Source organism: Apaloderma vittatum, unplaced genomic scaffold, assembly GCF_000703405.1.
Source record: "Apaloderma vittatum isolate BGI_N311 unplaced genomic scaffold, ASM70340v1 scaffold569, whole genome shotgun sequence".
Lineage (NCBI taxonomy): Eukaryota > Metazoa > Chordata > Aves > Trogoniformes > Trogonidae > Apaloderma > Apaloderma vittatum.
Window position 1 is genome coordinate 1,766 of NW_009733304.1, and position 16,430 is coordinate 18,195.

The 16,430-nt window shown below is 43.7% G+C and overlaps 1 protein-coding gene across 1 annotated transcript; it reads right to left on the reverse strand.

Moving 5' to 3' along the window:
- Positions 1-295: 295 nt before the first annotated feature.
- LOC104278734 (IQ domain-containing protein G-like) lies at positions 296-13,350 on the reverse strand (the record flags this gene model as incomplete). The annotated part of the gene is made up of 5 exons (XM_009875808.1): positions 13,225-13,350; positions 9,319-9,563; positions 8,041-8,169; positions 5,876-5,957; positions 296-522 (listed from the first exon to the last, which is right to left on the reverse strand). Coding segments are annotated over exons 1-5 (809 nt in total), but the record flags the coding sequence as incomplete, so codon positions are not given.
- Between the last annotated feature and the right edge of the window lie 3,080 nt (positions 13,351-16,430).

Here is a 16,430-nt window from a genome sequence, read left to right on the forward strand (position 1 = left end):
CTCCAGGACTGTTCCCTCTCTGCTGTGTTGTAGTTCCAGCAGATATCAGGGAAGGTGAAGTCCCCCACAAGAACAGCGACTGAGGGATTTCACTCAGCTGTTTATAGAAAATCTCATCCACCTCATAATCCTGGTTTGGACACCTATAATAGACTCCAACAGCCACATCAGCCTTGCTGGCTTTGCCCTTAATCCTAATGCAAACAGACTCAACCCTGTCATCACTGTACTCCAGTTCAGCACATGCATAGCTATTCTTTATATACAAGGCCACCCCCCACCTCTCCTTCCTTGCCTGTCCCTCCTGAAGAGTTTGTAGCCATCAGTTGTGGCACTCCAGTCATATGAGGCATCCCACCACATCTCTGTGATAGGCACTATGTCAAAGTCTTCCTGTTGCATCATGGCTACAAGCTCCTCTTGTTTGTTGCCCGTGCTGCACACGTTGGTATAGATGCGCTTCAGGTGAGCCAACGATCCCAACACCTTTTTGTGGGAGCGGGTACTAATTCCTGCCTGAACCTTCTCAAATGTTTCCAGGGTTTCTAAAGCATCACCATGTCTTGCCCTTGGTTTCCCATTGCATCTCTATCACCCATCTCTACTGAGATGGGGGAATGAGAGTTTTTGCTAGCATGCCATCCTACAGACTCTCGCATGTTTTCCCTGGGCTTATGCTCAGTGGGCCCAGTTTTAACCCTTCCCCCTGGCCAGGAGACATGGGAGGTGACCGAACCACTTTAAGATTGTCTTCCAGTATTGTGGTAGGATCATGTCTCTGTTGAGGGTCTGGCAGAGTGAGGAGATGCTAATGAAAACCACCAAATGTTTGTGCTGCTGAGGCTCAGCAAAGCCAAGCGCTGCTGGTGTAAGTGTGATACTGCTATCTGCTAAGGATCTGCAAACAGGTCAGAAAAGAAGGGTTCAGCCTAGGTTACAAAGATCTCAGATTTTAGAGAGGTGAGGCAGAGAATGAACAGTTCACCAGGTTATTTTCTTTTGTGTTTCATATTTTAGTAAGGCAGAGGAAAAAGTGCTTTTGATTCCAGCACCCCAGACCTCCGCCAGGCTGGGGGCCCATCTGCTCCATTTGTTTCCTTTGTTGTACAGCATGTTCGTGGTTTGGATTTGGCCTGTGGTGTTGTAAAACATCGTCTTTGTTAGAGGTGGGGAGTCTGGGGGCTTGGTTACACAATCCAAAGCAGATGGGAAGCGAAACGCAAAACCCCACCAGTGGTTTACAGCAATCCATTGGCTTGGAGAGGGAAGATCAGTGGCAGGCGTGTGGGCAGCCCCTGCAGCCCAGCTGAGGGGCCTGGCGCTGCAGAACTGGGGCACGCTCGGTGTTAGGCTGCAGGTGGTAAATGCCCACAAGCCACAGGCACCATCTAGAGTGTGCTGTTCCCTGAACTTCAGCGACAGGCACTGGGAAAATGAGTTAATGGCTATTTGTTCTGGTTTATCATAGCAAAGATCCCAGCCAGGACATGGAGTGCTTTCGTAGTTAATGCAGGAAACCTCCAGGCTGCTTGTTTGGGATGACTTCAGTGCTGTATCTGCCAAAGATGCAAAATCATACCTTGTGTGTCCAAAACTATCACAAAACTGGCAGAGACCGAGATCAAAACCCAGGAAATAGCTGTCAAGAAGCCAGTCTGCTTCACAAGCAGGTAAACAAGCTGATTTTCTCTGATCTGTCGGCTTGCAGACATCAGCTCAGAGGCCTGTCTGCTGCTCTCAGCCTGTGCCATAGGAGTCTGCCCCACAGATGCTGTTTGGCTGCAAAAGCAACTGCACTTTGCTAGAGAAGGGATGTGCACTCCTGTGTTTTCTTTTACTTTGATTTATCTCTCTTGGAAGTGCCACCTAGGTCTCTCAGCTTTTCCACAGCAATTAGTATTTACAGTCACTGGTTATGAAAACAGCAAACAGGAATAAGGACTCTGTGGAATTCCTCCAGCGGTAGGATAACCCCACTGCCACCAGAGCACGCCAAGTGCTGCCGTTTGGCCGACACCAGGAGCGGGCAGGGCACCGGGTGCAGCACTACGGGCGGGTGGGCGGCGCTGCCACAGAGCCCTGCGGCCGGCCTCCGCGCTCCCACCCTGAGCATGTGTGAGCTCAAGGCTTTCCACCGGCAGCTGCGCTATCTCAGCTTGCAAAGCCTGAAGATAGGCTTAGATCTACACACCTGCTGCAGCCTGGGCTTGCTCTCTTGTGAAACTACAACGTGCAGCCCCACAGACGCTTCAGTAAGGCCACAGCCCACATCTCTGTGCCAGCTGCCAGAACATCCCCACACTGCAAACCCGCGAGAAACGCCTCAGCCAAGAGGACAGCAGGCCTGGAAGGTCACCCGGCTTCCACGTAACGGCTTCCACAGCCCCCCCCTAGCCGGTCACCCGGCTTCCACGTAACGGCTTCCACAGCCCTCCGCTAGCTCACCTCCAGTCCCAACAGCTGTGGCGGCGAGCTGCATGAGGGGCAGTTTCCTGGCAGAAGGAACAGCGCTGGTGGCAGCAGCACACTTGTCCAAAGTCCTGTCCCTCTGGAGCCAGATCTGGATCTAGCACACCAGCTCCGGGTCCTGCTGAGCTGCCCTGGGGCTCTGCCAGCAGTGGAATAAAGTCACCCAGGAGCTCAGAACCATCACCTCATGCCTCCTGCTGGAACTGCTTGGTCCTTTTCTCAGTATGTACCAGTGGGGGTGTATCTATGTTTAAAACATTCCCCCAGAACACTTCATTGGTGCATTTGTCCTCCTGGGAGAGGATAAGGGAAGAAACATGATGGATTTTACTCACACTACTGAAAGCGCTCTCGAGTGGTGCACTGACGCAGTGGAGCTGGCTACGTTATGAGAGCCCACGTAGAATAAAAGTTACAGACCTGTTTTCACTGACACCGTGGTGCAACATCTTACTTTTCTGTCTGGTGGGAAGCCTGCAATATTAACTATCATGACTTGCATGGGTGTATGGCATGACTATACTGCTGAACATAGAGGGCATATAAAAGTCTTCAGGTGAGTAGCGATGCAGGAATTCTGGAGTTTACATTTCCTAATTTGTTACACTAAGCTATATAATCCTATATTATATTAACTTGTTTCAAAATCTGTACAGACAGCCATCACTTGTCCAGCAAACCGGAGAAGGTGTTTTTGTACAAGCTAGAAAAGGAGCACTGCAGAACCCAGCGACCAGAACTCCTGCAGCCAAACTAGAGCTATCGGTGATGCTCCTGAGCGGAGGAGCAAGGGCAAATCCAGACTGATCATTTCAGCTGCTTTAGAGACACCAGTGCTTTCCAAGAGGAAAGAAAACAAAATAAATATGAACATTTAGCATTTAGCATTGTGTTCCATTATAATGAAAAATGAGCTGAGCAGGCAAATACCGCATTAATTAGCATCTCACTAAGAGGTAGCAAGGCTGAAAAAACAAACATGCAGGCAACACGTGTGAAGCAAAGACCATGTTTTTCTGGTTCCATGAGAAGATTTGTTTGCTTTTGTTTTCTCATCCACTAGACAGGAGACAACCATGTAAGCTTTTGTCTACAGGTCTGTGCATTTTTATTGTTCAAAGTACTCCAAAATCCTCAAGCTGTATTTTTGATTTTAATTAGTTGGCAAGATGACAAATCATGCAAGTGTCTTTAAAACTGCCTGTGGGAAAATCCCACATGAAGTGAGTAGAATTTATTCTCCCTTGGGAGACATGATGAGACACCATTATTTCTGGCACAGGAGGAAAGCAGGACTTGAAAGTAGTCTTGCCTTTGATTTGTTATCAAAGCTGAAACTATAAGGAAGCCCAGAAAGGACTTTTATGCTGGAAACATAAAACCAAAATCCCAGATTAGTGCAGCTCCCACTTGATGAGGCAGAAAGCAAGAACCAAACCAGCAGGTAGAAGAGGTGCAGGGCAGGACACGAAAAAGTGCCCAGCCTGACTGCACAGTGCCAGGACATTGCTCCTAGTGCGAGACAGGATGATTACAGCCCCCTACACACCAGTCTCTGGGAAGGCATTAAACTAGAAACAGACACATATATTGTGTGCACAGACACTGCCAGATTTGAGGAGCACTACACAGAAGGAGAACTACCTGTATTCACCGGTTTGAGGAGGAGAATAGGAGCTTCCCAGAAACCCTCAGAATCTGACTGAGAAAGGACAATAAGCAGAAGCAAATGGGCAACGTACAGTCTCTGAGTCTCACAAACTATCCAGTTCATTTCATTTCACTGCCACGCAGATGTGAAGGGACGTTTGCGTTGTCCCATTGGGCCCGGAGATGGCTCCCATACCATTTCCAGTGGCAGTAAGTAAGTACATACTGAGGTGTACAGCTCCCCTTTTCAGTCTTGGCTCTGACCTCTACAACCTTTAGACGTCCTGTTCAAATCTGCAGGAAAAAAAAGTTCATCCTGCATTTCACTTTTAGCTCCCACAACTGTTCTTTCTTGGTTTGTCTCCTAACTTGCTGACTTCCAATTTCCTTCAGTGACTCCTCTTCTTTCCCCTCTCCATTATGTCCACAGTATTTTTCCAGTGTTCTTTTCATCTTGCTACACTTCTCAGTGTACATTATGCCTTGCCAGGATCTCCGCTAGTAGCTGACTACTGACCTAAATGAATTTTCCCATCTTGTACAAAAAAATCTCTGCTGTTCTAATACCTTCCCTGGACTCCTGGTGTTGTGTCAGTTATAGACACACACTACCAGTGCCCATAGACCCTTCACATTCTTACAACCATCCTGTATTTACAGTTAAACTTTCCACTGCATGTGCAGCCAGGCTGCCAACACAAAATCTTCATGTTCTATCAACTGTACTTCATCAGCATATCAGTGGCTTAAAATTCCTCTCTGTAGCCAACTATATCCTGGCTTCATTATCAGTCATACTTTTGTCCAAAGACAAAATTCAGTGATACCAATTCTTTCCTCAGGTGCCCTTGCTGTCCTCTTGCTCAGTACTAAGCCAAGTGTCAGAGTCTTGTTCCTTCTCTCAGTCCTTCTGTAGCTCTGAACCTGCCTTTTGCTTGTGTTCTACCACACACTAAATCAGAGGGCTAGGCTTGTTTCTACCTTTCTGCACAGAACTGCATGTGCTTTTGCTCTAAAACACGCACGAGTATCAAGTCTGAGCTGTCTGATGAGCATCAAAGTGACCAGTGATACAGCACTGAATTGATCTGCACTTGTGTGGCGTCTGACATTTCCAGAATTCCCCAGATTTACTATGCACGCAGGGACCATTTACACGCTGCAGACAGAAGGGCTGAAGCTTTCCAGAAGGATTAAGTTGACAGTATATGTGCAATAACATTGATCTGCCCTTGTGTAGGAACTCCATCTTTGGGATTTTCTAGTATCTGGAAGCCTATAAAAATAGATTAAAATAATGAAACTTTCCCCAGGCAAAATTGTAGGTGAAAAAACCGACATCTGTCTTTCTCACTCCCTCATCACTACAGTTCTGTGCCAGGTGTCATGACTACGTGATTAAGTCTGACAGAAGCTTAGATGCCGCTGTCTGCAGATAACCTCTTTCTCACTGATTGTGGATGCCAGTGCTTTGCCACTCCCAGCACTGGGTTTGGGGTGTTCCAATTCGGTCATTCCAATTCGGTGATTATGGGCATTTTGAGCTCCCATTTGAGAACTCTTGGACGCTGCTCTTAAAGTCATTAGCTGGCTTGTTCAGAATACAAATCTCTATTGGAATTATTCTGCTTATAAATTCCTAACTGATGGATCCCTATATACGCCATACATGCTCTGATCTGCGTGCTGGGCAGCACAGGGGAGCTTGCTAACAGGCTTCCCCTCTGGCACGATGCCCGCTGCTAAGTGATCTCACCTGAAGTTCTATTTTGGTTTCTTTCTTGACATCTTGCAGCTGTTTCTCAAGTGACTTTATCTCCTCCTTTCCTTCCTCCTCCCTGAAGAAAAGTGAGAAAATACAATCATTTGAATGTATCAAAAGAAGACAAGTGGTGATTACCCACCAGGAGAGCTTCCCGTCTCCTGATGTATTTCGGCACCTAGCTGTGTACCTCCCTGCTTATCCTGCTCACTCTGCGAGTTTGTAACAGCTAAGCTGAAAGAATTGCACAAAAAATGTTGGCCTATTTCTTCAGAACAGCAGAAGACAAGCCTCTTTCCATAATACTAAAAAAAGGTGTTCATCTTCATTCTGGGCTTTGGGGAGGATGCACATCTGCAAGTCAGGAAGAGAAACTCCTCAAGCTAGTGACTTGGTAAGTTAATCTTGTGCATAGACTGAGCACAGAAGATGGGAATGAAAGGGAGAATGAGCCAAAAACCAGGGGATGCTCTTGCCGAAAGCCTAAAGTGGATTTGAGGATGATGCAATTCCTACAGAAGAGAGGGAAGATGCCTGTCATTGACAGTTTCTGCATTTCAGACAAAAATCTTTTTTCCACGCAGAAGCATGCCTTGTCAGCCGACAGTGCCAAATCGTGTAAGTTTCATATCGGATTTAAAGTCTTTTAAAAAGCATTGCCTCAGATTCTGAGATCCAGGAAGGGGTGTGAGTGAAGGCCAAAAGCTACAAAGCTGTTTGCCTATTTAAAACAAACCAGATGCAGTAATGTTCTAGGTCTTACTTATTATCTTATTTCACTCTGAGTGCTTTTCTGAGCTTTCATGCTTATGATTTGATTTTAAGTCAGTAAATACTAGAGTCAGTACCTGAGACTTTGTACCCTACCCCAACCTTAGAATCAAACATGCATTTCATTTTCAGAGTCCTTAGCTGGGCGATTGTGATAAACAAAAGCTCCTGATAAGGAGTTCCAGTCCTCCTGCAGACTGCTTTCAGACTAGGATATTGACACAAAACCAGACAAGTGTGTATTACATTGAAATACAGATAAAGTTCATTCCATGAAAAGTATGTAAAATAGAACAGACAACGTAGTGTCTAGATATGATTGACAGAATAGAATACAAATTATGTCCTTTCTGATTTTAATTTGTCTGTTACTTTCCAATATTGACTAGTTATTCCACAAGCGATTGCGGCTTTCATTTTTGCTTTCTGTCCCTTCTGAGGATCAATAATAAATCCCTTGGGTTTAGATGGGGGAAGAGTTGGCTTTCATGCTTGAAATCACAAATTTCACTGGAAGCTGGGGACTTGTAGTGCAGGCAGACCACTGAGCCACCACCAAGGCTGTTCCAGTAGATTAGACTTGTGACAAATCATGACTTACAGCAGATTTCCTGTCTGTCCTAAATGGTGAGCCTGAGCTGCTACACAGAATAAAGTAGCTTTAAAATGGTCAAATACTTCTCTGATGACTGCTGTTCTCTCTGACAGGCTGGGAATTGAACCAGAGCTTCCCATGCTAAAAAAAACCCTCCAAACCTCTGGAGCACAGAAGTTTGAGCTAAGGAATCACCAGTTAGAGCTGAGATTATAACAAATCCGTACCCTGTCAGATTTGGGACAGAAGAGGATCTATAATGCAGTGGCTGGTGGATTAGCCTTAAATAAGATGACTGCCTCTGCCACCATCTGTGCTAGCCCCTTGCTGCTACTAGGAAAAAGGAGCATATTAGCATATGGGTCAGAGCAGATCCTCCCGGGCATCGCATAACCTAAAGACCATATGTTGCTGGCCCTGGTTTGAAGAGATTCTCTGCTGCTCTGGCTTTCGCTGGGGACAAGGAGTTAAAGATCAGAGAGCTCCTACATCACATTATGTTTTAATTGATATGGAGCAGCGCTTGCATTAATGTGGACACTGGTGTGCACTGTGGTGAAAGGTCAGGTAATTCGTAGCTCAGATCAATATCGGAACCATCAGCTATTTCTTGCTGAAAGGGAAAGAAGCACAATTTGTAAAGCAGACAGAATAGTTCAAGTTGAAAAAGCAAAATCATTTCTGTAACTTGAGGTTGTTGGTTTTGGGGTTTTTCCCCATTTAGCATGTACTGAGAGAGAATGAACTTTGGCTTTGAGCAGTTAGGCAGGAAAGTTCTGAACACAACACTGACCTGATGAGGAACTTGTGAAACTTGCTATTCTTTGCCTTCTCTCTCTCGTTAGCTTCTGTTAGACTATTAAATGTCCCGGTTTCCTGCATCTCTTTCATAGTGACTGTAATTACATCACTTGCATACTGCCTGCCAGGAAGAAAAAGAACACAACAGTAATTTATAGGTGCTGGTACTACAGTGCCTGGCACCTTATCCATTGTTGTTTACAGCTAAAAAGGTAAGGAAATACACGACCCCGTTTCTAAGGCCTATCAAACCGAGGAGTGCTTCTCCCATGGTACCTGCTTCTTGTACGCCTGGAGAACTCTGTATTAGGAGTTGACTGAAGTTTCTGATTTAAAAATGCTGCACCAAATGGTACTCTAGGAAATAGCAAAGAGGCAAAAACATATCCATGCTGTGCCAGATTGGGCTGCCATCAGGAAGAGGGCTGCTGGCCTGCAGTAGTGATGACAGCTAGGTAGACCCTAGACAAGACGTGAGGATGCAGACAACTGTGTCTATTAAGGGATATCTGGGTGCCAAAATATCCCAGTACAGCTTTGAGCTGATCTTAACAAACACATGGGCTTGCCCAGTTTATTGAATTTCATAGTGCATGTGGTATTTATCTTTTATCTGTGTTTTCATCATTTGTGTTACGATCTTCTTTAAGCCCTTTGTTGAAATTAAAGGACAGAAGCCAGGATGCAGAAAAAAGCATACCAAATGCTCAGCTCCCACATCTCTCTCTTAAACCAAAGGCTGTTGGCATTTCTGCCTCACTTTATAAGGTGCAGGAATAAAATTTATTTTAAAAAAGAAACTTGTTGGTCTTTATGCAGATTATCTCTTCTATAAAGAAGAATGGCTGTAGCTGCCTTAATGCTCTGTGTGCCCTGCAGAGTAACCAAGTTCATGAGGGAATGCTCAGATCCCACTTTGCCTGCACATATCTACTAGGGGAAGCTGACTTCAGGTACCAGAACCTGAGCACTGCTAGATCCTGGCATGAATTCCACTCAGACAACAAGTATCAACTGGGTAATCATATTTCGCAACTCCATTCAAAATAAACTGATTGTCATTACTTGACATCCAGAGGCAAGCAAAGGCCAGAGCTAAATGGCCTGTGAAGCTAGACCTCACTGTGCCCCTTAGAGATGCTCCTTCTAGACCAAGAGTGAGGTACACCAGGAAGGGGAGAATGGGAAACCTGTATTTTTGCTTTCAAGAGACTGAGAACTTCACAGCTCTAAGCATCCCCCATAGCCATCATATATGTGCTTCACTCACCTGTCAGCCTGAATTTTTCTGAGATTCTCTACAGACAGAGCACTGTGTTTCATGGCCCTGTTGGGAAGATAATGGGTACTTTTCACATCTTCATTTTTCCCCCGCTGCTGCTTGTGTTCGATGCTTTCCTGAGACGTGGAGGTAACCATTTCCCCACTCCCCTGCCTAATGGACATAAGCTCTTGATAGTTAATGTCCAGCTCCTTCTGGGTCCCTATGATATCTTTCATTTGCTGGCTGCCAGTCTAAAAGGGAGTAAGAGAGACACTTGCATACTGGGCAGTAGAAATAAACCCTCAGCAACATTACATGAGAGGAAGAAAAATTAATGACACGGTACTAAGAGCAGTTGATAGTGCATGTTATGTTCCACAAAGAGAGAAGAGCAGAAGCATTTTTCTTTGTTAGCTTTGAGCACACAGTTTAGGCTTATCTAAGTTTATGGAATTAAAAGTCCTAAAGTGACAGTCCTAGAAAAGGCCTCAAAAGGTCAATTCACCCTCCCTGAGAGATGCTGGTTCAGACTATGTGACTCCTGACGTACTCTTAATGACCTCCAGCAGTGGCAACTACGCATCCTCCTGCCAGTGCCAGCACATCACAACAGTCTTTATCGTAAGAAAGCGTGGGTTTTTTTTCTCCTCAGCTGCAGCTGAGCCCCCTGGCTTCTGGTCCTAGCCTCTGTAGGCACAGGGAACAAGTCATTCTCTCTGTCTTTGCAGCAGCTTTTATGGACTGGGAGGCTGCTGGCCTGTTTCCCCTCTGCCTTCTCTCCAGCGTAGCTGTTTCTCACTGCCTGTCGCCGTGACCTTTCTCTACAATATTACTCCTACAACAGGAGCTGAGATGTGTGAAATAGAAGTGATAGACATCAGCTATCTGATTAGCTGGTTTTTTTGAGAGAGTGAGAACAGAGGAAGTGTAATGTGAATTCAAAGAAGAAATACAAAATATTGGCAGCTCTCTTCTACATGGAAGGGTGTCTTCTGATGGGGTACAATTTTATTTAAGGAAAACAAATCAGAAAAGCAAAAGCACGCTATCAAAGCAGCGGAGTCCTAGCTTCTAGGAATTTCTCTGCTTTATGTGCTATGAGTAAGAATGCAGGTGTATACACTGGGACATTAAAAGAGAAAATTTTCTTGCCTGCCTACCGGTATCTCTGTAGCTGAACACGTAATAGCAGTGCTGCTGAAACCACCTAACGCAGCCCCTGCCAGCCCCGTCCTGCTTCATAGCTGCCTACTCCCTACCCTGGCTGCTTGGGAGAATGGATGAGAGAACTCGCTGAGCTGAAACACTTTCCAGGAAAAAGTAAACAAACAAATTTTTAAAAAGTTTATTTTTAGCAGCAGCACTTCTCAGTCCAGATCCCTCCACAATCACACACACATTTGCTCCAACACAGCAGAGAGGGCAGAGGAAAAAGCAGTCAGGGCGGCACATCAGCCAGACTTCCAAGAAGCTACTTATCAAGCGAGGCTCCCTTGGTGGTCTGTGACGCTGCCCTGGCCCCTGAGGGTGGTGCACAGGGCACGGCGAAGGGCTGCTTCGTTCAGAGTATCTTGGACATCTCCAGGTGGGGCGAATCAGCCTCTGGCAGTGCCTGACTCACCACTGACTACAAAAGGAGTCTAGGTGACTACATACTTAATTTTTTTGAAAGTTATATTCACATTAAATGAACCACATGCAAAGTATTCCCAGACCAATGAAAATTACATAGTTAATTAGAAAGAAAGGGGGTTAAATAGTTTGCTGGTGATGGCTGTACTTCAGAAAGAAAAAATTTTGGCAAACAAACTGCTTTAATATCATGTAGATATTATGAATGTTCTGACAGATGTTTTTTAATGTCTGGGAAAGTTTGGCAGGCTATAACTGGATTGCCTGTAAACAGTAGGGACTTTTACACACTAATAATTACCACATAACGACGTAAGAGCAAGGAGTTTGTAAACTGCATGTGCTACCATCCCTGCAGTCTCCTAGCTGTTTATCTTTTGCTAGTCTTTTGGCCAAAATTCAGCAAATAGAAAGGCTGCCTCCCCCTAGGGGGATGCAATATACATGAGTCCTTGATTTGGAAAATCAATGAGGTGCTGGCCACTGCTTTGATTAATCTTCTCAAAAATGTCATCAACTAAAATTGAGATGTCAGTCTTTGAAAATGTCATTGATTCGTTTGACTGATAGAGCTCCAGGATGCTTTGCAAATACACGTCTTCTACAGATACAATGAGAACAGCCAGATGTAAACTGAGAAACAGGGAGGAGTAACAAATTGCAGAGCACCAAAGTTGGCAAGTAGCTTCCCTCAGCCATCTTCTTGTTTCTAAATTGTTTCCTTCGCGATTTGTTTTGGTGTCTTTAAGAACATAAGTAGGGTTTATAGTCTGTGAGACAATTGTGTTTTAAGAAGTGACTTGGTAAAAATGAGTATCTGTGATTGAAGAGAAATGCTAAGGTGTTTTCTCTATAATTTAAGTGTACCTTTAGTAGGTCTGTCAGCCCGCGTCAGTGTGTCTGAAGAAGAACAACTGCTGTCCTAAAGATATTCTCTTTCTCCGTGATTTTGCTGCTGGCACGCAAGAGGTTTCCCGCCCAGCTGTGGGAGAGAAGCAGCGTCTGGAAACAGGTGAGGCCGGCTCACAGGACTCTTTTAAGGGAAGGAGTGCCCTCTATTGCACAGCCTAAGTATCACAGAATTCCCCAGATTGGGAAAGACCTTCAAGATCATCGAGTCCAACCATTAGCCTAACGCTGACAAGTCCTCGACTAAACTATACCCCTAAGCACTGTGTCTGCCCGGCTCTTAAAAACCTTCGGGGATGGGGACTCCGCCACTGCCCTGGGCAACCCGTCCCAGGGCCTGACAACCTGTTCAGTAGAGAAATTCTTCCTCATATCCAGTCTAAAACTTCACCCCCTGAAATTTACTGCAACACCAGCTTCTGCTGCTTTGCAATGGATTTTTTGAAAAGAAGGTTGTGTGGAAAAGAAACGTGGAGAAAACAACAGACTGATTTACCTTCCTCTTGCATTGTTAAGTGGTGCATTAGACAGAGTGAACAGCATTAGATCTGCAAACTCGGATCTATCCTGGTCACACGCTTTTTTTTTGTGTGTGTGTGTGTCTGTGTGTGTATTCCTCTTAAAAAAAGAGTTTCAAACCTGCTGAAACTGGAAACAGCTTGCTATGTCACTTAAAATGTATTACAATAGAACTTAGAACCATTTACCCCTTAGGATGGTCACATCCTGTTTCCTAACAGAAATATCACAACACCTTCCGCCACAGCAAGAAACCTCTGCCTGAGCGTTAGGGCTTCTTCTCTGCTTTTAATATCTCTGCCCAAACCCTCTTACTTATGATGCCTATTAGAAATCAACTCATTAATAATGGCCATTGAGAATGGGTAGTTACTAATATACTATGAAATGGAGTCTTTCTTAATTCATTGTCTGTGGGGACTAAAGGAACTTTAGCATGAACTTAGGAACAGAAATACCCTGGGTTAGAATGCTTTCAAATATCCTATTCTTTTGCATTTATAAAATAGCTGTGATTTTGAATAAGAATCAAGGTATGTTTTGTTTCCTCTTCCCTAATCTTTGTCATCTGACCACTGTGGTTTTAAAGCTATAAGCCCAGGAACCTCATTTTGGGTCAGTAAGGTCCCTTGCACAAAGTCTTGATAAAGGCTTCTCAATGATGCTGCAGTGTAAATACTGACATCAGCCATCCATGCACTTTCATTGTCTTTCTTCGCCAAAGCGTCACAGAGCACTTGGCAGAAAAAATATCCAAGTTGATTTTTTAAAAATGCTGCTAGAAGACATAAAACCAAGACAAGAAGAAAACCAAGAGAAACTTCTTTAAAGAGGAAGGATAGAGGCACGTACATGGCTGATGTCTGTCGTGTCTTCAGATGAAATCGGCGTGATACATCCAAGAATTGAGAGCTGATCAACACAATTCTCCAGCACAGCAGTAAACAGCAGAGCTTCCAGATGAGTGATTTTTTCCATTTCTTTAGTCTCTGCACCCTTGCTAAGAGGAGTAAAGACAAAAGATACCAATGAAAAAGACACGATGGTGTTAGTAATGTTAGTAACAGCAGTTTAAGCCAAAGGTAAATCTGAAATAGCCTAATTTGGGGTCTTTCATGTACTGCCCTAGCTTTGTTTATAGCCTTTCATACACTGTTTATACGAGGAGCCATGCTCTGCTAACAGGGGCATCTGGGGACAGTGGGAATGTTTAGCTTTCCCAGAACAGCAGATCTGGGGAGACAGGCTGAGAAGAGAATGGATATGGAAGGCACGAACGGGGTGAGGTGGCCTCACCATTCAGTTCAAGGGGCAGCAGTGTTTAATGATGGGCTGTGTTCTTCAGGAAACGACGGAATGAAGGTGCCTTTATAAAAGGAAAAAAAAAATCTACGTCTTAGAAAATGGCAGATGGTGAACCTTCATGGTCTAATCATTCCTCAGTGTTACTGTGTACCCGTAATATTTTTATGATCCCAGTCCCCTCAGCAAGAACTGTTGCCACCTTAAGATGTGAAAAGTCAAACAAGAACCAATACCTGGACTAAGTAAACTATCTCTGAAGTTCTGTTGTTTTATTTTGAATTGCATTTCAAATGCGATACTGCTCTGACGTACACTTAAGCATCCTTTTGCCTTTCCTACAGATGGAATATTGTGGAAATGCTTCTAGGGAATAGTGGAAATTCACTATTAATCCAAGGGAAATTGGTCCATTTAGCAAAACTGGAGTCTGAGATCCTGCATGTCGTTGCAACGGAAGCATCAGCATCCACTAACAAAATCTTCATTTGGCTGCTATACCTACAACCAGATCTGTGCCATCTGTAAAACCCTTGAATCAACATATTCTAGGTCTGCAGAATCGGGCAGTCCAATCTGCTTAGCCTGCCAAGGAAATACATCAGACAATGCCTGTTACCCTGATGGCGAAGATAAGACATGGCCACATTCCATGAAAATTAAAGAGGTTTACATGCCGTTATTCACTGGATTACTGGAAATCGGTGATATTTCATAAGCAACTTTGTAAGTGTTTAAAAAAATGCATACTTACTTTAACTACTCTGAAACTGTTACCATTTGTCCTCATCTTTTTTGTTATTTTTTGGTGAATATAGTAATTTACAGTTGGAACATGAAATTAATTTCACTTGGGCATCAAAAAATGGGCAACTTTTCAATTATTGGATGTCTATTAGTACAGAATAGGTAAAACAAACTTGGATTATACTCAGAAATAACTTAGATTTTATGTATTTGTTTCTTGATTCTCTCTTGCAGTAAGTTGTTTAATGCAACATGTATTGAAATGCACTGTCCTTTGTCCCAGGACACGGCTCTCCTTGTGCATCAGACTAAAACGAGAAAGCCCACTGTGCGAGTGACCATCTTTTTCGTGACAGCTACAGGTATAGTCAACGAAACCGAAATATTGCTCCTTTCAGCCAAGACCCTTTTCATCAGTTAACTGAAAACTCAGACCTGCAAGAGTACCAGGTGCAGTCTTGCATGAAGGATTTTCACAAGAATTTCTGCTATGAGGTTGGGAGCACAGGGTGGAAGAGAGAGTTCGGGACTGGCATGACTCCGATGCTATGAACTGTGAATCATGAGAAGTGCTTTGATATAGCAGGACTGGTATTTTCAGCAGATATAAAGAAGTATTAGTGCTGCTGCGTAAGGAGTCAGTAAACCTCAGATAAGGCATGGTGCGTGTTTCTAGTTATTTGTATTAAAAAAACAGACACGGGTACAGAAAACAACTAGTGGGGTGATCATGGGAATAGAAAATCTGTTTTACAAGAGGTTAAAAGAATTGAAATTGTGATTACTGTCTGTAAATACATATGAAGAGTAGGTAACAGGGAGAGACAGAGCTACTTAAGTTAAAGGATAATAATAGTCCAGGGTCAAAGGAGTGTAATTTTCCCTAAGGCAGGCAATTATGATAAGATTTCTAAGTTCTGGATGGATGAAGCCTTTCAGACAAGAGGATGGTAGAGGCACCCTAAATTATTTTAAGAAGCTTGCTTAAATCATGGCAGGAAAAGATAACAGCAAAGGAGTGATTCTTAATATTATCAATATGTTTACTATCCTAGTACCATTTATACTGACTTACCTAATTAATCCCACTGTTCAGGACTCTTGGTGATCACCTATGACAAAGAAGGAACAGATTTCCTCCTTTTGTTTCTGGGATTTTTTTCCTCTCTCTTAATTATAAAAATTTGCTGCAGCTTGAGATAGGAATATGATAGTATCACTAACAAATAAACAGATAATAATCTGTATAATACACTGAAAACATCACTTTTCCTTTCTTTTCAACCTTGGAATCAATGATAGAAGTGGAGATGCATGAGTTAAGTATTTTTATGTAGAGAAAATCAGACAACGTCTCTTTCCAGTCAACAGGCAGTAGTAAAATATGTTTAAAATGTTTTACTTTTTATCTTTTAAAGAAATCTATGATCTGTATTTTGAGTCTAAACAACATAAGAATAATATATTATGTGTGGAGCCCTACTGCTAAAAATATGGTGAAAAACGATTTGTTGTGAGATAGCTGTGGCAGAGTTCCTGAAAAAAAAGAAATAGCACTTGCAGGTCCTGTAGGAAAAAGTGGCTTATTTAGAAACAAGAGGATGCAACAGATGACCTTCTATCCCATTAGCAGCTTCTGTCCAAGAAAAAATTAAGATATAAAAGTGCATTAAGAAAGCTCAGAGCTGAAATGTTTCTCTAAATTCCGCTGGTTTGCTCCTCTTACATATCTGCTCTCATAGCGGCACGCTCATGGAGCACATGTGTGTGTGCTCTGGGCTTGTGTTGACTTGGGAGGGAGAAGGAAACCACTGTCTGGGGCATTAAGAAACACTGCAAGTGGTGAGCTGCCCTGCCTGGATTTTAGTGTTAATGCCGTGCCCACAGACCATCCTGATGCAGCCATTGGCATCGGCCTTCATCACTGAATTCCTTCATTAAACTCTATTAATAAAAAAAAAAAAGGTATGTGAAGGATTCAGCGTCCCCCAAGAGTTTAGGTTGACATT